The sequence below is a fragment of the Hirundo rustica genome, chromosome 14 (assembly GCF_015227805.2).
Source record: "Hirundo rustica isolate bHirRus1 chromosome 14, bHirRus1.pri.v3, whole genome shotgun sequence".
Taxonomy (NCBI): Eukaryota; Metazoa; Chordata; class Aves; order Passeriformes; family Hirundinidae; genus Hirundo; species Hirundo rustica.
Window position 1 is genome coordinate 7,869,015 of NC_053463.1, and position 24,415 is coordinate 7,893,429.

At 40.9% G+C, this 24,415-nt stretch overlaps 2 protein-coding genes across 7 annotated transcripts in view; one reads left to right on the plus strand and one right to left on the minus strand.

Moving 5' to 3' along the window:
• Nucleotides 1–1,532: 1,532 nt before the first annotated feature.
• The window catches only part of HNRNPAB (heterogeneous nuclear ribonucleoprotein A/B), a 29,071-nt gene continuing 6,188 nt past the window's right edge, over nt 1,533–24,415 (minus strand). Inside the window, exons 7-9 of one of the 6 annotated variants that reach the window (XM_040077885.2) lie at nt 24,245–24,397; nt 24,082–24,166; nt 1,533–6,067 (exon numbers count right to left, since the gene is read on the minus strand). In XM_040077885.2, coding sequence (XP_039933819.1) covers nt 24,096–24,166; nt 24,245–24,397 — 224 coding nt within the window. In that variant the 3' untranslated portion in view covers nt 1,533–6,067; nt 24,082–24,095. Of the gene's footprint in view, nt 6,335–23,501; nt 23,827–24,081; nt 24,167–24,244; nt 24,398–24,415 lie in introns of those variants that run through there. The other 5 variants (XM_040077883.2, XM_040077884.2, XM_040077888.2 and 2 more) reach the window with 5 other exon arrangements.
• On the plus strand, nt 12,788–19,884 carry PHYKPL (5-phosphohydroxy-L-lysine phospho-lyase). The gene is made up of 11 exons (XM_040077880.1): nt 12,788–12,887; nt 14,386–14,504; nt 15,241–15,400; nt 16,348–16,422; nt 17,243–17,330; nt 17,425–17,541; nt 17,747–17,829; nt 18,118–18,343; nt 18,613–18,767; nt 19,270–19,359; nt 19,573–19,884. Exons 1-11 carry the CDS (start codon nt 12,826–12,828, stop codon nt 19,754–19,756), a joined length of 1,359 nt encoding a protein of 452 aa, XP_039933814.1. The 5' UTR covers nt 12,788–12,825; the 3' UTR covers nt 19,757–19,884.

Here is a 24,415-nt window from a genome sequence, read left to right on the forward strand (position 1 = left end):
GTGTCATCAGAAATGGAGCTGTGAAGCTCTGGACCCGTCCTCCTCCCCCTGTGCTGAAATATGGCTGTCTGTCTGTTAACTCCCGTGTCCTTTATCATTCTCAACAAGCAGTTATTTTTCCAAACAGGGAGATCACAGCACTGCAGGCAGCAAAAGGGACCCAGGTTTGCCAGGCCTGGACGGGGTGAGCCTGCCCTGCCCCTTGGTGCAGTATCTGCTCTTTGCTGCACGGCTCCTGCGTGTTCCTGCTGTGGCCAAGCCTGCCCCAGGGCCAAACCCCTCCAGGGAGAGGAAGGACACAAGGCAGCAGAGCTGGAACGGGATCTTTCACTCTGGCATTTGGGGAAGGGTGCCAATGTGTTGTGCCTTCCTCTTTCCAGTTAAAACAGCTTTAGATAAGGAGTGTAAAACATGGGAGATCAGACAGGAGATGCCACTCCCTTTGGTAACAGATGCTCAAAATTAGTTATGGTTTCTCTCAGTACCTATGGCCCAGTTTGGTTCCCCTTGAGCCTGTGCTGCTGCAGCCCTGTCAGTCCCATTCCCAGCTGGATGTGAAAAGCTTTCCTCAAACCAAGGGCCAGTCCTGCAGAGCAGGGCCACTGGCACTCTGGGCATCAGAAGGGTTTTACTGTGGCAGCACACAGCTCTGCCCAGAGCTCAGGTTGAGTCCAGTGGTTATGCAGGAATGTTCGTGCTCTGCACCACTAGCAAACAGAGGTCATTGTTTTATTTTCTTTTTTTTTTTTTTAACCATAGAAAATGCTGCGTGTTAGATGATTTGCAGTTGTCCTCAGAGAAACAAAAGGGCAGTAAGCTGCTTCTCTTTCGAAAAGTTAAATTACTTTCAGATGTGTCCAAGAAACCAATTCCTAATAGCAGGCCTGCTCGAACTTCGTCTTTACTCCCCAGAGATGTTCTATTTCCTAAGCATCTCCCATCTTAACTATACAGAAAACACAGGACCCATCTCTGTTGAAGGCATTGTAAACTGCAGTAAGGTGATCCCTCCAATTAACATGAGCAGTCATTAAAGCTCTTGTGCATCTTCCTGGTTAGCTGCAGGTTGGTTGAAATGCTGACTGTGTTCTGCAGGGTGCAGTGGAGGCTTGCTGGGCTTTCAGTCCAGAGCATGAGCATGAGCCCCACACACAGCCACAAAGAGTCATTTTGGGGTCACTCAAGTGAAACGTGGTAGAAAGGTGTGGAGTTTTGTGATGGCCAAAAATAAGTGTTTTGAGTGAACAAGGAGAAATAGCTCAGGGCAGAAATCAACCTCCCTGACCATCAGTGTTAGGCAGCACTTTAACAGCAGGTCAAGATGTTTTAGGTCAACAAACCACTCTGCACCTTGTCCCCCATACCCATCACCCCTAGACAACTCTGGCAAATGTACACGTTTTACCTTTTTTTTTTTTTTTTTTTAAATAGCTTTGGACCAAAATATTGACTGTGTCTGCAGAAAAAAATACTGTTTTCTAACTAAGGTTACAGGAAAGCATGATCTCTTACACTATGAGAGCTGGACAGGGTTACCTTACTTCACTGCATCTGTTTTATTGGGCATAGGCTATTTTACATATAAAATCAATACAGAATACAAAAAATGTGATGACTAACATTTACAGTAAAAAATGTAAAATTGCATTTTGACCTGTATTTGCACTAGCAGTTCTCTCTGCTGCATCCACATCTTCCCACCCCTAGTGAGTCTGGAGGTGGCTCTGAGAGAAGGGTCAGTGCCTGTGTGCTCTCTGTGGCTCTGCATGCAGAAATTCATGTAATCGGAGATCCAAGAGCCTTTAAAAAATCCAGCATCAGGAAAGGCAGCTGAAGTCAGCTATTTCTTCTGAAGTGTCTTGAGAGAGCTGGTCATACATAGCTCGTTCCTCTTCTAAGGGGCTCTTTCCTTCCCAGTGGTCTCCTCCTGGTCAGTGAGAGCTCTTCTGGCTTTCTCATTTTTCTACGCTTCTTGTATCTCCAGTGGAACAAGACAAATATTTTCACTCCCTTTGCATAGTCCACAACTCATCCTATTCTCAGTTCAGCAACTCAAGATTTCTTAAAGAAACTAAGTACTGCAGGATCAAATTTAACACAATTAGGATACCATCTAGGAAAAAAATACCTACATCACCTCCCCCAAACAGAAAAGCACATTTTTAACAAAAAATACATTCCCACATCATGCTTTCCATATATATGTCTGATTGCAAAAAACACTACCTTATAAAGCAGATTATGAACTTAATGAACTGTGATTTCAAATCTTTGTATTTGTACACGTTTTCTTTGTGTAGAGGAAAAGAAGTGTAGATTTTCAATTTTTTTTTTTTAACCTGAGGTGTATTTAATTTTGTGTTGTGCGTGACACATGGATTACATTGCCTGCATATTCATTTTTTGTGCATATACAGTAAATGGGTTTTGCATGGTAATTAACAGTGCTGCTAAGCTGTTCATTATTGTGACAAATGAGCTTGGGGTTTTTGGGTCTGGCACTTCAGTCACTGTCAGGAAAGCTGAATCTGTAAATTCAATTTTGCAGGGACCAGACGGACTGCCAGTAGCAGGATGTTGGCATAAGGTACAGTAACATTAATAATTGTATATCCTTGAACAAGTCCTGAGTAATTTTGCACTGTGATTGCACTGCTGCACATGCTTTAAGCAACATCTCAAAGGCCTGGCAGATGTGATGTTATGCCTTGGGAGAGCAGGGTTCCAGCAGCTTCAGGTCTTGTTCCCCACAGCTCTAGACTGGTGCTGGGAACACCAAAAACTTGCTAAGCATGACGAATCATTGCTACCACTGTCAGCAGAATGCCTTTTTACAAGCTTGCTTGGGCTTTTATTATGGCCAAGGAAGCTTAGGGAACCACCCATGGAAAGGCTGCACCACGTGCTCGTGTGACTTAGTCCATACTCTCCCAGCTGAGAAGTTAGCAGCGGGTTGTCCCTGTTGCAGAGTTCCAAACATTTTTTTTTTGGGTTGTCCCTGTTGCAGAGTTCCAAACATTTTTTTTTCTAACAAAGACTCTGCTGCCATTGTAATTGTACAACTCAGAACCACTGCACTGCTTCAGTGCTCGGATCAGCAGCCTGGGTGCAGCTGCTCAGGTAATTCGTAGCATCTCAAGCAGCCAGGGCTTGGAAGTGCTACTGGCAGCCTGGGAGAATGAGGAGAGATGTGTCCTCCTGTAGGATGAGGATTTGATCCAGACTTGTAGGAGAACCCTCATTCTCCAACAAGAGTATGACACTGAAGCTGAGTGGAAGTACTAACCCAGCTGTAAACATGTGGTATGTGGACACAGCTGCAGTTAACAGCATGTCACTAACTGGTTGCAAATCCTCAGTTAGAATGAGTACACCCTTAGTGTATTAAAGGTTTTAATTATGTGTGATTTCTTTGGATGTACTGTTAATATTAAAATAAATCTGAATGCCAGTCCTTACAGTATTAATAATGTTAGTAAGTGTAACGAATGGAGCATTTCTCTGATTAAAGTGTTTGTTTGTGTGTTCTTTTTCAGTGATCTCTAAGCATGAAGCACAATATGTAAATAATGTGATATATTTTGATCTTTTTAATTTTTGTATAAAAAAAGGAAAAAAAAAAAAAAAACTTTTGACAGTAATATATTGACCTTTTTTTATACTGGATTCTGACATTTATGGACTTGGAAAATAATGTAAAGCTCCCAAACCCATACCAGTGCATGGTAACACCAGGATTTGCTAAAGGTACCAATGACAGTGGCTGGGGATGAACAGTGCTCCCTGCTCATGCTGCAGTGTGAACTAACAGCACTGAGCCAGCCTCGTGTGCCTCACTGCATGAAGGAGGGCAAAATCCCTGTCCTAATTTGGCTCTCAACTTCATATTTGCATTGCACATGCACATTAAAAGGGTGAAAAAACCTGTCTGAAAACAAAGAAAAGAAGGATGCAGACCTAAAAATGAAAGAAGCTGCTGTCTACTGTCTGGTCAAACAGGAGAGGGATTTGCAACCTGCAGAGGAAACAAAGCCAAGCTCCATCCATCTCTACCTGCTGTGTGTGTGATGGAAACAGCAGCTCTGGGGCTAAACAGAACAACCTTGACTGCCTGTGGTTATTTCCTCTACAATCAAGAGAAACTTTTTTCCTCAAGAGGAAGCACCTCTGGGTCCTGTTCTGGGGTCTGTGCCTGAAGATGTGCAAGCACTTGGTTACTGTGGAACACAAATTCCCCAGGAAGCCTCCACTGCAGAATTTCAAACCAGAAAAACCTGGCAATACTTTCAGCGCAGAGAGGTGCAGGACAGGGAAGGCTCTTGCTTAAGCTCCTTCCTAAACAACAGAGCACATAATGTTGCTTTTGGGGTTCCCAGAAAATGGGAGTTTGGAGTATTTAATTGTCTTGGTTTGTGGAGTACATTTGCTTTTTATTTCTTCTTGGTTTACATGGTTTTAACTGTAAGCTAATTCTGCACTCTTGTTGTCTTATTTCTCTTCACCTTTTCCGACTCTTTTGTTAAATTATTTCTTTTTAGGCACATCCCACGCAGAGCAGGGTAATGAATACAATCATTATTTTGATATCTGCATATGCCACTGTGGGATCAATTAAAATTTTTGCAAACTATTCCACAGCTCACATTTTTTAAGATGTTGAAAAAACATCAATTGTGCAGCAGAGAGCCATAAAAAAAAAAAAGTATTTCAAAGAGGAAGAAGATGGCTTACAGCCGAATCTGTTCAGCTTACAATGAAGATCAGGAGGCAACCAGATTCCTTTACAGGGAGGAGATACTTTGTATTAACAAGTTTTCAAACTGGACGGAAAAAGATATCCAAATATTCATCCAATGGGTAGAAGTTGAAGCCACACAAACTCAAAAAAGTAAGCTGTGGATTTTTATTGGTAAAACTGGTTAATCCTAACCAGACCTGAATGCTTTTTTTAATTTAACAGATCATGTCTGGAGGAAATACTTAGCTCAATACAAGTTGCTGGGTTCTGCGTAGGAGTTTTAGGTGAAATTAAGAGCCTGACCATAATATCAAACGTGGTCTCATGGCTCCTTTTGGCCGTGATCTTAGAGAATACAGAAGGGAGGCAATTTTGGTGCACTGCGTAGATCCAAAATCTCTGTTAAGGTTCTTGCTTCACTGCCGCTCTTACTGCAGCTACTGCCAGAGAGGGATTGAGAGAGGGATGTGACCATGCAGGAGCAACCTGCCCTGTCCAAGCTGACCTAGCGCTGGAGGTCTTGCTCCGATATTCTGAAGAACAGTGGGAGTGTGCTTTGTGCTCCACACAGGTAGGCTCATGTCTGGTGTCTGTGAGCTCTCATCTGTCACCAGCTCTGGGTGTCCTTGAGCTAATCCCTGGAGTCAGGGGAGCCTGTGCTCTGTGCTGGGCAATGCTGAAATGGCCACCAAGCTCAGGAGAGGTGACACAGCCTCAGGGCTGGAGGCAATGCATTTGTTACTGTCGTTGGCTGCTCGGGAGCTACATCTACACATCCCTGGCTTTGTGGCTGTACTTGGCATCTCTACCAGTTACTCACCGTTTCCTTGGTCACCATACACATTAAATCCATGTGAAATTCAGATCAACTAACAAATCAAGAAACAACAATTATGTAACTCAAAACAGCAATGAAAATGTATTTTATTTACTTCCATTTCATGTTCTCAGCTATCACTTTTGGTGTAGGGGTTTTTAAAGGCATAAGGAGCAGCTAACAAGCTTCCACTGGCCTTTAGTGCTTTTGAAAAACCCCTTTAATATCCCAAATTAAAGCTAAAAAATTTTCTGTGAAAGGTTGAAGGCAAATCTCTCATTGATGTCATCAGGAAGATCTGTAATTGTTCCCTTAATGTACAGTTGTTCTTCCCATCTCCCCCAGTCATCTCCAAACTAAAAGCAGTTCGCTATTCCAAACCACGCTGTGGGGCTTCTACACTCAAATTCCTGCACATGTCGTGTTCACGGAACTTCTTTCAATATCAATGAGAGTTCAGTCCCCAGAATGACTGCAGAAAGCACGAGAATCTGGAAGTGTCCACAAACAATCTACAATGCAGATAGAAAAGTCTTGTTTTACATACGCTGGCAAAAACTAAACAGCTTTCTATCTAGCTCCTACTTGGAAGAAGTTTGATATCACTGAAGCTACAAGACAAGCTAACCTCCAAAGCTTATGAAATTATATTAAAATTTATATTTTCTCTGAGGAAATACCCTGAAGTCCTATTATCTTCAGGTAAACAAGTCAGTATTCCGTCTTCAACTTGTGGAATATCCAGTGCTTGTAGGCATCAACTGTGACCACTGCCAGGCCTGCAAAACATTGATACAGAATACCAGAACAGTGCTTTACCCTCTCGCCGCTCTGCAAGGCCGCCGTCCCCCTCCCAGCACAGAGCCTCTGCTGCACAGCACCCAAGGCATTTGTTTGCCATGGAGGAAGGCTGGGATCACCACTCTGGCACAGCAGTGCAGCCGTATCCACCCCCACCAGTGCTGCAGCTCAGCTACCAAAGCTTTTTGTATCCTCCTTGGAAATTCCCGGGCAAAGGCCCTTGGTTCTGCATGTACTAAGATCCAGGACAGTGCAGCCAGTCAGGAATGTTCAGGACATTGGAGTCACTGCTCACATGGAGCAGCTTCTCTGGACTCCTGCTGCTGCCACTCCCACCAGGAATGCTGGCAGTAGGGATCCTGCTGTCGCCACTTTGGCTATGAGGAACTAACCAGCAGGTCTGCAAAGCCTGGGAGTGGTACATCCACTCTACCAACCCCTCATCATCACAGGAGCATCACCTGTGGAGAGCAGAGCAGGGAATGGATCCCCAGAAGGGCTGGCACTGGCACCTGAAGTGCCTGGTCCTCAGGTGAGATGGGTGCATTTGGCCTATAGATGCTGAACACAGAACACCGGTTCCCTGCCCATGGCACAGAGTTGGACCTACATGACCTTTAAAGACCGTCCCAAGCCCAGCCATTCTGTGATAATCAATCATATTACTCAGATCAACAGACTTTATGACAGAAATTGTTGGGTTTTGTACTGATTGTGCACAGAGTCTAAGAGGAAATCTGTTTAGAGACTTTCCATGTGCCTTACACAAACATTTAGAAGAGCAGTTGTTAAATACAGCACAGTCATGATCTTACTGCAGTGAGTTAAAAAGATGTGCTTTGCTCTGCAAATTCATGCCAGATCAGTTGGGTATTTTCTCCTTCCATATGAAAATGTTTATGTGGGTCTTTTTGAATACTTTGACTTGGCAAATAGCTCACGAAGACAAATTTTACTTCTAGGTAATAACAGCAGTCTTGCTCAAAACTCAGTCAGGATCTCAGCCTTTCACAAAGCTTAGGGCATTTTTCCCCCAGGAAATCTCTTCTTTTGTTTTCCCCTCTGGTTTGAAGGAATCTAAGACAGCTTCACAGCAATTCCAAAAAGCAGCTGAATGTTGCCACTATATGTCAGCAGCAATGAAGATGATTGACAGAGAGGCTGCTAATGCTTACGAAATGTGGGTGGGTCTGTGACTGAGCCACTGATTTTTCTTGATTCCTAAAATATTTGGTGTAACTTAATGGATTCTTCAATAGACATTCTGGGTAACACTGATATTGGGAGAACCTAAAACTCAGGCAAATATATTTTTGTTTTTTAGTTGACGAAACAAAATTCTTTCCTCTAATTTAACTGCCTGTGAAAGCACAGTGCTTTCCATGAGGTTAAGCCAACCCTGTCTGCTGCTGCCCAGGAGCAGAGGACACACAGCTTTCTTTAAGGCTTGTTCCATTTCAAACTGTAGCTGATGCCCATCTTTCCAGTCACAACCAACATCCTCTCTCTTAACACACTGTAGCCCCACCAGTTTTGGAAGCAAAGTTCCCAAACTGAACCATAAGGGCACAAGAACTCACTTGAGACCCCTGAAAGGTTTTTCAGCCACAAAGCTCTGCAGGCAGGGCTGCCCTGCCATGAGACACAGCAAGCGCACTCTGTGACTGAGGCTGGAGCTGCTGCTGGCTGTGGTGGAGCTGTGAGCATGGGGAACGCTCCCTAAAGCTTCTGGGGACGATGGATTGGGGGAAGAAGGGAATAAGGCAAAAAAACTTGACAGCTACAGCTTGAGAGGAGCCTTGCCAGAACATGAATCCGATAATTTGGCCTGTTCTGATGGGGACAAATGTGATTAATTAAGAGTTTTGCAGCTCAGTCATGGCTTGGCCAGTGAGTTCGGGAATATTTCTTTGGATTACAAAACAGGTAGCAGAGAAATCTTGATCTGACCCCAAACTGAAACTGTTTCCAAGTGTCAATTCATCAATATTTTAGTTTAAAAACATCATAATCAAGGTATTGCCACATGCTTTATTTTATTCCCATCCGGAGTTGCCCTTCCTGTATGCACTGCTTTTGACACTTCCTGTATATGGCGATGAATATATAATGGTGATGAATTTATTTCTGTATGGATTTTTCTCCTCTGTATTTAAAATTGTTTGTTTTAATGGTAAACGACTTTCTGATGTGTTTTCTTTTTAGGAAACCAATAGATAAAATATTTAGATGAGTTTTTGTCTTCTGTAATCTCATAAATTCAGCATTTGAAATCCTTAAGCAAACCAGCAAAACACAAGGGAGGTTTCAGCAATTTAAGACATCCCATGCAATGATGCAAAATAATCCATGGAAAATGACACCTGTGGTTATAAGATAGTTATAGTAACCAGTACCTGGGTAAAGTCTTGGTTTTGCACTCAGCCAAATACAGCAGGCTCTGGGGCAAGAATGCAAGAACTTACATGTTGTAATGCACAATTGACTACAATAAGTAATAAAAATTAATTAAACTATTAGGATGCCAGAAAGTTTCCAGCTTTATCATAATAGTAAATAACTGGCCTGGCGTGTCAATGTGCATTATAAAGGTGTTTCCCAGTCAGTGAATGCTGGTTCAATCCTGCCCTCTAGAGGAGACTGGTTTTTGGGTTTTTTTTTTTAATAGAATCAAATTTTATGTTGTGACTGTCTCTTAATTTACAGCACACGTGATTTTTGTGTAATTCTACGGTTTGAGTAGATGTCTGTAAAACCAGGAGTGCATGGATAGAAATTTTAATTTTTTTTTTTTTTGTATTTTTTTCTAATGGGAAATACCATTGTATTCTCACATTTTTTCAGTCCCACCATTGCCCAGATAATTTACAGTGCTACACAAATAAAACCTACCTAGAGTAGGCTTCCTGATATATTTTTATTTTTTAAATTTTGAGCATGGAATCTCTGAATTACTTCCTTTGTAGGTAACATATTTCTCTTTAAGATATGCAGAATATTAATAACAACCAATGATTAAGACATAAAAATTTAACTGTGCCCTAACCACTCGTCATGGACAAATAGTGCAGGTATGTGGCTGAATTCAGACCAGTGAGTTTGGTTCCAGTGCGCTCCAGCAGAGGAAGGAGTGCCCTCAGCAGCGTCCAGGGGTGGGAAGAACCTCAGCATTGCTTTGTTTAATCTGAAACTCCTGGTTTTTACCTGTTCAGGACAGGCTGACATGCTGAGCAGCAGAGCCTGCCTTACAGAAGTTTAACCAGAAGATTTTTAAGTGTGAAGTTATATAAATGGATAATTTCAAAAGGCCTGTGACACTTTAACTTGCCAAAGCAATCACTGTGGCACACACTGAACCTGGCAACTTTACAGGACAGCCTTTATGTTAGCACACTTCTCAACTCTTTTGCCATAGTGTTTAATTTTTATTTTTTTTTTAAACAAAAAGGAGGGGGCAGAGAGAAACACCTGGTCACTCTAGTTAGTCCAGTCTCCGTGCCATTTACTGGAGTCACCTGCCTTTTAACCACATCCCTGGCATTGCACTGGACTTGGCCATAATTAGTTCCGTTTGAAAAACTCCAGAGCTCCACCTGGAGGAATCTATTGCACACTGAAGCAAACCAGTGAGTAAAAAATCCATTTCCTAAACCTTATTTTCCCTGGTGATCGTTTATATTTGTAAGCTAAAAATTACTTTTAGTACTTTCACGTCCCCAGGTGAACTACTGCAGCTTTGCCATGTGCTTGTGTCCCATTAGATGGCACAACACAAGGGACGTGTGACTGTTCTATAACCTGCAGCTAAAGTAAGTGCTGAAAATCTGTCACTTAGATATGAATGGAGGAAGGACTTAATAGATTATATTATTGTATACTACTGCAGAGAGCCTGGGGGGACCCACAGCAAGGCTGGGAAACACGAGTTTTCTATGCATAAGAAGTTGAATTATTGACAAGAGAGTGGCGCAAGAAATACATTAGTAATATTTGTGGGTTTCCTATGTCTTAAGACAAACAATTCCTGTTTTGTTAAGTTCTGCTAGAAGTTGCCTCAAGTGTGGTTTCATGGAACAGTCAGCTCACTTGTGTGGTTTCTAACATAACACAGATATTAACGAACAGAAACTTAAAACATAGGTGACCCAAGTGTCTGTAAATGACACTGAACCCATCTGCTGCTTTTTATTATACTGTTAAACGCTGTATTTGAAAAGTCTGTTTTACAGGAATTTATTAAGCGTAGGTGAGTGCTTATCAAACTTGTATTTCTGCAATTACATTAAAAAATTAGAATCTGGTCCTGCATAGCAAAAGCACCCATGATATGCACTGAATCTGAATTTAGCAGAAAAGGTGGTAAGCTGCCATAAATGCAAATGACAGCTGGAGCCTGTTGTGTTTGCTGGTTTGTTTCACAGAGTGCAGTTTTAGAAACAATTTTATAACCGCTTTTTGTGTTTCAATTTGGGTTTCCTCTTTTGCTATCTTAAAAACAATAAAAAATACTAAATATGAAGAATGTTCAGCACAAATACCAGTCAAAAAAAAGCTCCCTGCTTTGTTGCATTACATGACTTTGGACATAGAAATAATACATTATTATGGTGTATACATTAGCATTTGAGAAACTGTACCTGCTGGTATTTTAAATCTGTATACAGTTTAGAAAAATACATGCAATGTGTGCCTTATCTGTCCATATTTGTTTTGAAATTCTGCCAATAGAGCTTAATCCTCTATCACGTTAAGCAAGTGTCCCTTATTTATGTGAGCAGTTGCATCACTCCAGGGAGGCTGTTCAGAGGAGAAAGGGCTGTTTGTGTGTTTGCAGTATGCCAAAAATGAGTTTTGAATGTATTTACATGGTATTTTATACAAAGCTGGCTAAATCTCTGTATATTACCTTTGAAAACAAATATATAAACATTAAAATTACAGAACATGTACTTAGCATCTCCATTTGCAAAACTTTGTGATTTTTGATCATGTGTGTGCCATGAAAAGTATTCTATTTACTCTTCTTTGGGGAACAACTACTTTAAAAATGAAGGCATTAATAACAGTATTTCTTATCCATTGTTTTAACATGTTAAAATGGTATTAATTAGTACTGCATCATGTATTTCTATTTTAAAGCTGTAATGGGCAATACATTACCTTGAGACCTAAAAGAACTTTTTTTCTTGTGCTTTTTTTAAGAAAAGCAAAGGGTAGATTTAAAAAATGGTCTCTCTGTACAGATTACTTTTACAATTGTGTGAATATGTATAATGAACTCTGCATTTGTAACCAAGAGTAAACTTTCCAAATTGTCAATGTTCAGGTTGTTATTATAAATAGCTAGTAAATATCTTAACCAGACAAGAGTTCAAATAAAGATTAACAGCTATTATTAACATTTTCTTCACTGTCTTTTGTTACTTAAAACTTGACCTTTGTGAAACAATGGAGTTCGACACAGTTCAATCTATCTTCAAGTACAATTTGGTTTTGCATTCTCCATATTGCACAAAATTTAAAGTGCACCTCTGTTTATCAAGTAATTGCAACCAGAGATAATTATTGGTGGCTATATCTAGTAAGCAAAGTCTGCCAAGTGTAGTTTTAAAATTATCTGTTCTGTTTTTCTAGAGTTTTAAGAGCTGTTTGTCAGTTTAAACCAAAAGAATGTGAACATGTATTTGGAAGGAAAAAAAAAAAATCATTTTCTAGAATCAAGGTGGACACGTTGATGAACTTGGTTATGGGATATAACACCTGCAGTAGCAGAACTGGATCCATCCCAGAACCTCCTTTCTGGTTATCTTCCTATTTTTTCTTTAGTAATTCCAGTCAAACCGGAATGGAAGAGAGATCATTCTAATCTGATTGACAGCATTTCCTCTTTTAATCCTAACTATTACCTGCTTTAGGATTGGCTCTGAAAGAGTCAGTCAGGTGTCTCCTTATCTGCCACCAAGCAAATACAGGGTACACGTACAAGGTTGGGTTTACTTCTGCTTACTCAATGAAGTACATGGAAGAATTATTTCAGTTCTATCACCTTGGCTACCCACTCAAATCATTCCCAACTGTAAATGGGATTTCCTCGATGTGCATTTCAAACGAAGAGCGCTATTGCTGTACTAATGTTCCTGAAGAGCCCGTTCGTCTCTCCGAGGTGAGCAGGGTGCGGGGCTGGATGCACCAGAGCAGCGTAAAGTCCTGGGGTGTCTGGTTTAAGGGTGAGCTGCCAGCAGGGCCGCAGGGGCCGCAGCCTGTCCCCATGTGTCCCTACGTGTCCCCAGGTGTCCCCGGTCCCGGCTGTGCGGGAGGCGCCGCCCGCTGCCCGAGTCCCTGCGCTGCCTGCCCGCCCCTCCCCGCCCCTCGCGGCCCGGCCCCCGTGGGAGGAGGCCGCTCCCTCCCTCCCTCCTTCCCCCTCGCTCCTCTGCCGGCCCGCTCGGGCCCGGCGGGCGGCTCCGCGGCCATGCGAGCGGCACAGCCGCGCTCCCGGCAGCAGACCCTGGCCCTGCGGCGGCAGCTCGTCGGGTGAGTGCTGCGGGTACGGGGCCGGGGCCGGGGCCGGGGCCGGGGCCGGGGCCGGGCGGGCGGGCGCTGCCGCCGGACGTGGCCGGGAGCGGGGCCGGGCCCGCGGGCCCCGCCCGGCGGCAGCGCCATCGCGCCCGGGAGGAAACCGGCGCCGGAGCGCCGCGCCCGCACAGCCCGGTGCGCTGCTGTAATTAACAGGAATTAGCCTTTCTTAAGGAGAGGGATTAAGAAACTGCACTGTAAAACCCGTATGATAGCGAGCGCGCTCGTTCGGACTCCGAACTGCTTAGAAAGCGCTTTCTGTGAGCCCGGCGGAGGCACGGCTCGGGCTGGAGGCCGTGCTGGGCCAGGCGAGGTTCTGCCTCTCCTACTATTATCGCCTGTCTTTCAGGAAACTACTTATACCAAAACCGGGATGGAATTAAGAACAAACGTCTCGTGTCTTTGACAGAATGAGGGACAAAACTCAGTTCTAAACTTCCCATTATCGGTGGTATTTCAGCCAACCTACAAAGTCTTAATTCTGTACCCCATCAGAATGGCAATTCAACTCTTTTGTTTAACTGTGGGAATATTTTCACATCATATATATTCAAATCCAAGGCTACTCTTGTGTGTTGTATAAATAAAAAAGTGGGGCTGAAATAAATGCTGAAATTAGAATTATGCCAGTTAAACATAACCTGAAAAATACTACACTGGCTATTAAATCTTTTTCTGACTGATTTGGCCTGCCACTGGCAACAAAGACCTAGCCTCTGCAAGCAACTTTCTTTTGAACAGTTGGGAGAAGCTTAAAAAAAAACCCAACTGTTTTTCCAGCTCACACAGAAAAGTATCAAGATACTTTGGGGAGGGATAATGAAGCACTTTCTTACTTCACCATTGTCCTTTGTCTTGCATTTGACAATGGCTTTGTATTTATAGTCAAATTATTTCTGTATAAGCCATCTTTTATTAAATGAAGTATGGAAGTTTGGCACTGCCCTTCGGAGTCAAATCTCTGCAACTCCTATTTAGGCGGATATGTTTCCATTTTACTTGTTTGGCAATTCATTTAAAAAGTGAAGCAAAACAAATGCACTTAAGTAAACCCAGCCTTATAAAATCACTCTGTTCTAAGCTATGGTTAGTGAAGTTCTAACAATCACCTGCAGCAAACTATCTGGAAAATCAGGAAGAATAATAAGAACATAGCACAAGAACAAGAGACATGAAAGAATAAAAAGGGCAGACAGCACAGACAGTAAGGAAATGCAATTAAGACAGGATGAAACTATAGAGGGAAGTCCTACTGCTGTGGCTAGATCCTACAGTAGGATTTTCAGGTTTGGAATGTGCTTTTTTTTCCTGTAAATCCAAGAAAATTTGAGTTTGAAAAGGTTTGATTTAGGGGCCAAAAGCAAGATGACTCTGCCAGCAAGCAGGAGAAATGTCTTTACCAGCAGGATAAACTAAATTCACTAAGATTTATTTTGCTTTCTGACGCTTGTTGTAGCTCTTCTTGCAAGCTGTTTTTTTCTAATGATCCAGTGAAGATCGTGAAAGCAAAAGGCCAGTATATGTATGATGAGAATGGGAGACAATACCTTGACTGCATAAACAATGTTGCTCACGGTAAGCTAAAGTCGTAGTATTGGATGTTATTTGGTGCTGTGTATTTTTAAGAGCAATCAGTACTTTTACTACAGTTGCACTGTGCTGGGAAGAGGGGGTGTTTAGCTGGAAAAGTGGAAAGAAACTTTCTTGAGTGTGTTGTTTGGGGAATTACTTTTGAATTTGTGTATGTGAATGTGCTTTCCAGACTTGGTTCCTGACCTCTCTTACTAAAATTTGTGTCTAAAACATATCAGTTTTTTTCCACGGAAACTCAAGTAAAGCACCTCACTGTAAAACTAACAAAAGATGTTTTGTTGTTTTTGTAAAAGTTACTAAGTGCAAAGTCACAGAACCACTGCTCAGTGTGGTGCCTTGTGTATAACTGACTGCTGCTTTCTTACAGGATTTGAAATATCTCACCTAACCCCTACCAAGGCTAGTAATTCTTTTGATAGTAAAGCTTACCTGACCTTCCCAAACTCCTAAACTATGTAAATGCCTAAATCCAGGCATCAAATCAGACACTATTTGTTCTAGCGTATCAATTTCCAGTATTAACTACAAACCGTAAATACAGTAGGAGGAAACTTCAAACTTTCTGAGGAGCACAAAAATGTTTTTACAAGATGTATCATTATTAAGGCCCTACTGATAATATATCTGTACTATTAGAGAAATGTAAGTGTTAAGCTGGCATGTGAATGAACACCATGGGTAATATGAACTCTCAAACCCTCTCCACATTCTCTTGCAGTTGGGCACTGTCACCCTGATATAGTAAAGGCAGCCCATGAACAGAACCAATTGTTAAATACAAATTCTCGATACCTTCATGACAACTTGGTTGATTATGCAGAGAGACTTTCAAAAACACTACCTGAGAAATTATGTGTCTTCTATTTTTTGAATTCTGGGTAAGTTGGGTACATTAGAATTGATACTGAGGCTTTACTAGGTAAATGTAGGCAAGTACACACTTCCTTATCAACAACCAATTTCACTCTGGTGTGGATGAGTAGATACTGACAAAAACATGGGTTTGGTTCTGCAAGCTCTCTACTGGGGAACTAAAGTAGTGTTTTCTTTAAGAGTTTTGTTCTATTTGTAAGACCTTGGACCACAAAACAGTAATGCAAGTAATTATCTGCTGTATTAGTTTCTTGTCTGATTTGTCTTCTGAACCAATTGTTAAATACAAATTCTCGATACCTTCATGACAACTTGGTTGATTATGCAGAGAGACTTTCAAAAACACTACCTGAGAAATTATGTGTCTTCTATTTTTTGAATTCTGGGTAAGTTGGGTACATTAGAATTGATACTGGGGCTTTACTAGGTAAATGTAGGCAAGTACACACTTCCTTATCAACAACCAATTTCACTCTGGTGTGGATGAGTAGATACTGACAAAAACATGGGTTTGGTTCTGCAAGCTCTCTACTGGGGAACTAAAGTAGTGCTTTATTTAAGAGTTTTATTCTATTTGTAAGACCTTGGACCACAAAATGGTAATGTAAGTAATTATCTGCTGTATTAGTTTCTTGTTCTTGTCTGATTTGTCTTCTGACTTGACAGTTATTCTCAAAATTAAATATTCCTAAGTAAACTTAATCTGGAAGGGGAAAAAAAAAAAAAAAAAGCCAAATTGTTTCTGAAGTAGTTTCTGTATTCTGTTTTTTTAAGACGGATTCTGTTCTGGTGAACAGTCCTCCTTAGCGAGTGCTGATTACTAAGGAATTTGTGCATAACAGGCATTGAGTTCTGTCTGTTCTCTGCAGACACAAACAGCAGTGCAAGGGAGGTTAGATTTCAAAACTCAAGACACTCACAATGAAACAATTACTGATTTTTTCCATTGTAGATCTGAAGCCAATGACCTTGCCCTGAGACTGGCACGGCAGTACACACAACACGAGGACATTATCGTTTTAGACCAGTGAGTACATTGGCAATTTGGGGGTACAAGGCTCAGTTCTGGCCCACGGTCAGAGCATTTCTGAAATCCTCCTGTAATAGACAGACAGTAACCAGGAAGCTGAGGGAAGTAATTTTTCCGTCTGTTCGGTATTAGCCAGCCCAGCCCTGAGGGCTGTGGTTGGGCTCGCCAGTACTTGACAGCTGTTGACACAATGGAAGGCGGCCAGCAGTGGCCTGCCACGATGGGAAGGGAACCACAGCAGTGAGAGGTACTGGGTTTGTTCAGCTGCAAGAGACAGCCAGATAGATCTCCCTGCCACTAAAACTGTCTCGTGGGAAGGAGCAAAAAAGATGGGAGCCAAGTGTGAAGATGTATGGTGACAGGAAAAAAGACCTTGGATGTAAGTTCAAACCTGAGGAATTTTGATGAGAATATAGGAAAAAAAAAAAAAAAAAAAAAGTCTTTTGCTATGAAAGGAGTCAAATATTAGAACAGGATGCCTACAGTCACTGGAAACTCCATTGTTGGAGAATATTCAGAAATAGGCTCTTCCTGCTGTAGTGCAATCTTGTGATACTGCTCAGGTGTTCCCTGCTCTGATTCCAGTCACAGGTGCAGGCAAACCTGTGGTAAGTCATGTCCTTTTTTTTATATATTTAAAAAACAAAAATCCAAATAGTGCTTAATGATAGAAATTGCAGAGCTGTTCTCAGCTTAAGTTACTGAATTTCCTACCAGGTGATAGGAGCTGGCTACTCTTTACTATTTGGAATGCTAATACTAAAGAACTCTTGATACTGAGAAAATTACTGTTTAGTTCTGCCAATTGTTTTTTAAGTGCTTACCATGGACATCTGACATCTTTGATTGACATAAGCCCATATAAATTCAGAAATCTAGAAGGACAAAAGGATTGGGTCCACGTGGTATGTACTTCAGCCTACACCTATCAATTACTTGTCAATTGAGTTCAGCTGTTTTTATGATATATTGAATATAGAATACTGTTCCTTTGCATAGGCTCCTGTTCCAGACACTTACAGAGGACTTTATAGAGAAGACCATGAAAATTCAGTAACAGCCTATGCTGATGAAGTAAAAAATATTATTGAGCATGCACATAAGAGAGGCAGAAAGGTAAAACATAGTTTTCCTTAATTGTTTGTCTTGTCTTAGAAATGAATGTGTCTTAACTGTCAGTGTAATTCAGAGTTACTAAGCTATATGGTATGGACTTGTCAAAAAGAAAAGATCACATAAATAATCAAAAACCATCTAAGGACAAAGAGTTTGCTCCACAATTTTCTGTATTATGTTCAAACATTATATGCTGTTGTTTCAGATTGCTGCATTTTTTGCTGAATCTCTACCAAGCGTGGGTGGTCAAATCATTCCCCCCGCAGGTTATTTTCAGAAGGTTGCAGAGTAAGTCATCTTTCATTATCTTTTTTAACTTAATATATTTGGTAAATAGATAATTTCTCTGCCTGCTGTAGCACAGAGCTTGATAGACAGGAAATTACCCAAGCCTTCATGTTAGAATGTGAACTCTGTATATGGCTAAGACCTGTTTATAAACACACAGTATGCAATACAGGCTTGTAAATGTTTGTTACTCAAAAGTTTGCAAAGTAACACTTTCTGCATGTACCTAAACAGTAAATGCTATTTTCTCTTTCATTTTAAGAGACAATCAACTCTGTTATGTTACAGGCATGTGCACAAGGCAGGAGGTGTATTTATTGCTGATGAAATTCAAGTTGGCTTTGGCAGGGTTGGCAAGCACTTTTGGGCATTCCAGCTTCAGGGAGAAGATTTTATACCTGATATTGTCACTATGGGGAAGCCAATAGGAAATGGGCACCCACTTGCTTGTGTAGCAACAACGAAAGAAATTGCAGAAGCGTTTGCAGCCACAGGAGTAGAGTATTTTAATACAGTAAGTAAACAGTTGCCCAGTTCTGTAAAGGTGTCTAAGGATTAAAATTAAGATACTCATGCTGTGTTTTTATTAGCTTTTACTACACAGTAACTAAAGATGAACTGTGTTACTGTGCTCTTTCTGTGTTTCTAATCTGTGACTATGTATTGGCTCCATCTGATAAACGTGATAGTATGCTCCTTGTATCACTGAGGCTACACTTTCAGTGACATGATTGCATCTTGCTTCCCTTTCCATGGCTCGGTGTGTTCCTTGCCTGGGCTCAGTTTGGTGGGAACCCTGTTTCATGTGCTGTTGGATTAGCTGTGTTAGATGTGATTGAGAAGGAACACCTTCAGGCTCATGCCACAGAGGTAGGCAACTACTTGATGAAGATACTCAAGGAGCAGCAAATCAAGCATCCCATCATTGGTGATGTCAGGTATCAGTGCCTTATTTACATTTTTAGCTGCATTCTGTTTGGCTCAGTCAGTCCAACAACTCAATGCAACAGATGATGTTTTGAGAATCAAATTTTGTGTTTCCAGCAAAAATAAAGAGCCTCCTGTACAATTCAGTAAAACAAACTTGAGCTTATCAGCAGTCTAATATACTTTGCCACTCTAGGCCAGTACTGTTTTATCAATTTATTAGCTGCTAAAGGAATTCACTTTCCTGTTTGAACTCAAAGTTCAAGTGCACAGGGTACAGAAGTGATGAGCTTGATGGAAAACATGCTTAACATCCTGTCCTGTGCTGCCACTGTGAGCAGACAGAAATCTGTGTTACTACATGTCTTCAGAACAGCAAAACCTTCTCTAGCAGTAGTCAAACATCAGGTAATTCTCCTGCAGTAACAGTCTGGTCTTAAAAAAAGACCTGTTTTTTTAGTTCAACTGTAGTTCCTTCCTTTGACACAGACTGACTTTTTATTTCTTTTATAGAGGTTGTGGCTTATTCATTGGAGTGGACTTAATCAAGGACCAAACAGAAAGGACTCCAGCCACAGCAGAAGCAGAGGCTTTAATAACAAGGTACATGGGACAACCATGGAGTTCCTCAACAAGCACGCAATTACACAACTCCTTGCCACTCAGGAGTTGCTAAAATAAAACCAACTGCCCCAAACTGAAACTAGTCAGTGTAGAAAGGGACAGTGTGACAATCTGCAGGCTGGTGTTTAAAAGTTTTTCTGAACGACATGCAGAGGTAAAAATACCATTCTTTATTATTATTGCTCTTTCCAGACTTAAGGAAAAGTATATTCTACTGAGCACAGATGGGCCAGGAAGAAATGTGCTGAAATTCAAGCCCCCAATGTGTTTTAATATGGAGGATGCAAAATTTGTTGTGGAGACAATTGACAAAATACTAACAGGTAAAAAATTACCCAACTCTCAAAAACAGAGGGTGGTTTCTGAACTTTTGTGAAGACAATGCTGAGCTACTGAGCCTGATTAAGTGCTAAAATGGAGCCAAAATTGTAAATGCTGAGCACGTATCCTTCCCTTCTTCATTATTCTGTAGTGAAGTTCTCTAATAAAACTACTTCCTCTACAGATGCATGTGCCTTTTAAAATAGCTTTGCTCTGGCTGAAGTTTGAGTGTTTAGCTTATCTCAACAAGCACAACTTGTAAAAGATGTCCATGTGTTCCTGAAAGCCATAATCTTATGAACTTTTGCCACTTAGCTTTTTATACAATTTCTACACACTTAGCATTAAGAAAGTTAGTGTAAAAAATGTCACTAAGTCATGATTTTTCTAACTTGTTTCTTATTCTGTCTCCAGATATGGAAAATGAATGTCTGAACCATTAGAAAACACTTATTTGTTCTACCTGAGCAGGTATTTATCTATAGTCATCCATTACCTATTTAAAAGCCAAGGTTTCCTAACCGTAACTTCGCAAGCAGTCAGAATAAAGCTTCCTCAGAGACGCTTTTACTCCAAGTCTGCAGGAATTTCTGGCAATCTCCAAGCACGGATCACACATGTGTACATGCAGCATTCACAACTGCCTTCCATCAGTCTGACACTCCCAGCAATACCGTGTGCATTGCATTACCTGTTTGTTTGTGAGTTAGGGCCAACATGTCCCAGACATGACTGTCTCTAGAGCATGCAAATGACTGCAACATCCACACAAACACACAGCTTCTCTGCTTGCTGCTCTGTGCCTTCAGGCTCCAGCCAGAAGCTGGGCCAGCTGCATAACCACTTCTCAGCAGATCTCCCCTCAAGTGTCATTTCAGGTTCACAGCTGGTATCTCATCCTTCAGGATCCATTTACCCCTAGACTCAAAAGTTTGTGGGTATCAGAGTAAGATTGGTCTTGTTAAGTCTTCAAAGCCTTGTTATGTCTTCATCTGTTGTGGTCCCTCAATAGGTTGCCAAGAGAACTTCTAGCTGCAACTCAGTTTGCTGTACACTTACAGTTAACACCTTGGTAACACCCCTGGGTACACACAGTACTTCTTCAAACTACTCTGACTGAAAGACAACCACACGTTTAGTAGAACTCTGGATAGCTGGGCAGGAATGCACCTAATGTGATCATTGTGAGCAGTGTAGTCATCAGTGGCCTCAACCTCCATGAGATGCACAGTGCTATGGCCCTAAGCTAAGGAGAAATGTTTTTAGTTCAGTGTAATATTAGTATAGCAGGCACAAGAAAAATGTGTTAATATTTTATTTAGCAAGTTAATGGAAAGACATACAACTGTTTATACTACTTATTCTTAGGAACAGAAAGATTACTTAGCAGTGCCAGTGCAAATTAGAGGCCTAATGACTTAATGTGCTTGTCTATAATCTAAATTAAGCAAGAAAAATGCCTTTATTTTCTACAGGAAACCAAGAATGCAGAAAGCCTCTTACTAAGTACAGTACTAGTAAGACACTTACATATAATGTAAGCGAAGATGAGGCAATAAAGTAATTTCTTTTAATGATACTTTTACAAAAAACCCATAACATTATTTTCTTTTCATAGGTTTCAAACAATGTTCAAGATCTACTACTAAGAAACATTATTCTACTATAATAATGCACATTTAATCTTCATCCTAGCATGTCTTAGACCAGATAAGTCACCTTTGATTTTTTTTTTTTTTCATTTATCTTGTTTTTAGTAAAGGCTCTAGGAGAAATAAATTTTACAAGAGCTTGTCTCAACTCTGGCAGTGTGGAAATGGCTTTTTATTTAAAACAGCATATCTAAAACTGATTAATAAACAAGAATCTTTCTAGTGGCCACTACAAAATACATTTTCTAGATTTATGCACTTTCAGGTTATGACTTTTTCAAATTAGGATGAGCCAGTGGGTGTTCTGATATTTTTAAGTCTTCAGCTACCTATGCAAACACTATTCCAGGTGCCAGTACACCCAGTCCTTCCCAGGCTCATCTGACCAGTTTCAGCAGCCAGTGTCAGAACAAGGTCCCTAAGTAGCACTATATTCAACAAACACTCTCAGCCACCAGGTTAAGTCAAAAACTTCAGTTCCAAATTCCTAACATCAAATTCACAAGGGACAGACATGGCTCCCAAACCACTTCTTACAAGCACAGTCTGTCCTCGAGAAATATCCAAGTAGGATTAGTAAATTAAGAGTTACAGCCATAAGCAACAACCTCGTGTACAAACCTATACTTTCACCAGGCAGTTCTTTGTACCACAAACTTTTCATGCAAAGAAGAAAGGGAAAAGCCAGCTCTGCAATTAAGTACCAGTATCCTCAGTTTCTGCCTAAGGCCACATCACCTGAGCACTTACAAAAACCACCACAATAACACCAGCTGACAAACTCTTGCCTAGGACACTACCAGCCAGAAGGACTGCAGCACAATGGTCCTGGTACCATGCAATTTTCCAACTGGAGGGCCAAGTGTTTGCTAGAAAAATATTCTGCTACCCCTTATTTCACAGGAAAAAAACTAGTTCAAGTATGTAATGAAGTATTTAAATTTTGAATCTTGAGACAGTAATACTTTTAAATACTGTCCTCATTTGTTTCAGTGTTCTGCTGGGTTTTTTTATCTGCAAGTAAAGTTGGGCTGGAGGTTACATGGTCCAGCTGTAAAAGTTGTCAACTATTAAGATTTAAAATCTGATTTTTTTTTTTTAATACTCAAGACTTCCACTTAATACCAGATTCTAAATTTACAAGCAAGTTTTTCTTTTCAAGGACAGCCAGCAGGGAGCAGCAGATTATAGACCATGCAGAAATAGCAGCATCCCTTGTTAAAAAAACTGGATAGGTCACTAGCAATGTGTTTGTTTCTTGTCTGTTACTTGATTGATTCCACTTCTGGGTGTTACTTGTTCAAACAGAAGTTGTTAAAAAGAAAAAAAATTGCCTTATTTTAGCTTCAAAAGGAGATTAAAAATCAAACTGATCACTGCAACAAAGATTAAAAGTCTACTTTGTGCAGTAGAGCTTGCTACTTATATTCTGCAACAAGACAGGCAAATCACATGACAGTTATTGCCTTAAAATAGCAATAAACTAACAGTAGAGTCCAAAAAGGAGAGTATTTCTAGCTGGTCACTCATCTCTGGAGAAAGAGATGTTTTTTTCCACCCACAACTGCAGGGGAAGTTCTTTCAGCCTTTTCTGTTACACAAAAAGACTGCAAAAATTCAGACTTTGCATTGGTAATTTAATGTCTGTCCAACCTGCCTTTCAAGGCAGGTATATACATCTTATCAACAACTTGCAGGTAAGTCTCAGACTCAAGACAGTGAAATATGAAGTAAGTGCAGCCAGCTTCTTGCACACCTCTTGGCTCCCCCTCCTGCACTGCTGTCCAGACTCAAGTTCTACCCGAAACTGACAGCTCTGGCTCCTCCTAGCAGAGCCCAAAGCAGACACCACTACAGTTACTCTGAGCCTCTGTGCTTACCTAGAGCACAAGCCACCACCAGCACAGCCCCACCACAGCTGGGACTTCTCACCTGAGCTCTCCTCCACAACCTCCAGGCAGAAGTGACAGCAGGTTTTAGCTGCCACTTAACTGCAAGTGAGCACAACTACCATCACAGCCTTCTAGTTTTAAGATTAAAAACATTTAAGCACAACTCTTAGTCTATCAAAGTACTGCCATGAACTAAGTTCTGGGAACAGGATACTGGTGTTTTACTAACACATGAGCTGAAGAATGGCACGAGACACTAGATTACGCCTTTTTTATTTCAAAAGCTAGGATAGCTTCAATATCCATGTCATGGTGAATCAGAACACATGTAAAATACCTTACAATACATTAGATTCCAAAAAGGTACCAAAAAGTACAGTAAAATTAACACTTCCGTTACAGGAAATGTATGACACAAAAACAATACAAAATAAAAAGGTGGAAAGTGACACTGGTTCCCTAAGATGCATCTCATTCTGTACAACTGGAGTAATGCAGAGTCCATAGTTAACTCCAAGAGGCAGTCCCTAGATGCAGAGCTGCAGCTTTAAGCAGACCCTCAAAATCAGTTTCAGTTTAACCTATTAATAAAATCATTAATTAATACCTTCAGCAATGCTGAAATTTACACACCACACTGTCTAGACAACTAGTTATTGGTAAGTATTAAACATGTAAAACATTTCCAGGGAGCTCTTCCAAGTAAGATGCACATTTAACAGGCCATAGAAATTTATTGTAAAGTTAAATTTGGTACAGAACTGAAGTATCCATCTACAGCATTGTATACAAAACCTATGCAGTCATTTTCCAAAAGAGACCATGCCACTGCATACCTGAATAAGTTTGATCAATATGGCTTGTAGTTATTCTGATGACCACCACGTCTTGGTGTCTTCCCATAATTTGCACTGCCTTGACCTACGAACAAGAAAACAAATGCATTAAACTGCTAATTAGTTATGCTTGCTTATACCCAATACAGTTCTCTTTACTTACTGTAATCATAGCCTGGTCCATATCCATAATACCCATATCCTGAATAATCATAGCCTCCATAGCCACCATAACCTTGCTGATAGCCGTATCCTTGATTCCCATAACCCTGGTTCCAGTAATTGCCATAACCTTGATTCCAATTTTGACTTTGAGCTATAGAAGGGAAAACCA

What these genes read in the sequence shown, in the direction of transcription:
- PHYKPL (XM_040077880.1), top strand. Translation starts at nt 12,826, where the DNA reads ATGCGAGCGGCACAGCCGCGCTCCCGGCAGCAGACCCTGGCCCTGCGG. An exon ending in CTGCGGCGGCAGCTCGTCGG is followed by an intron (nt 12,888 to 14,385) that starts GTGAGTGCTGCG and finishes CGCTTGTTGTAG; the next exon opens with CTCTTCTTGCAAGCTGTTTT. An exon ending in TTCTATTTTTTGAATTCTGG is followed by an intron (nt 15,401 to 16,347) that starts GTAAGTTGGGTA and finishes TTTCCATTGTAG; the next exon opens with ATCTGAAGCCAATGACCTTG.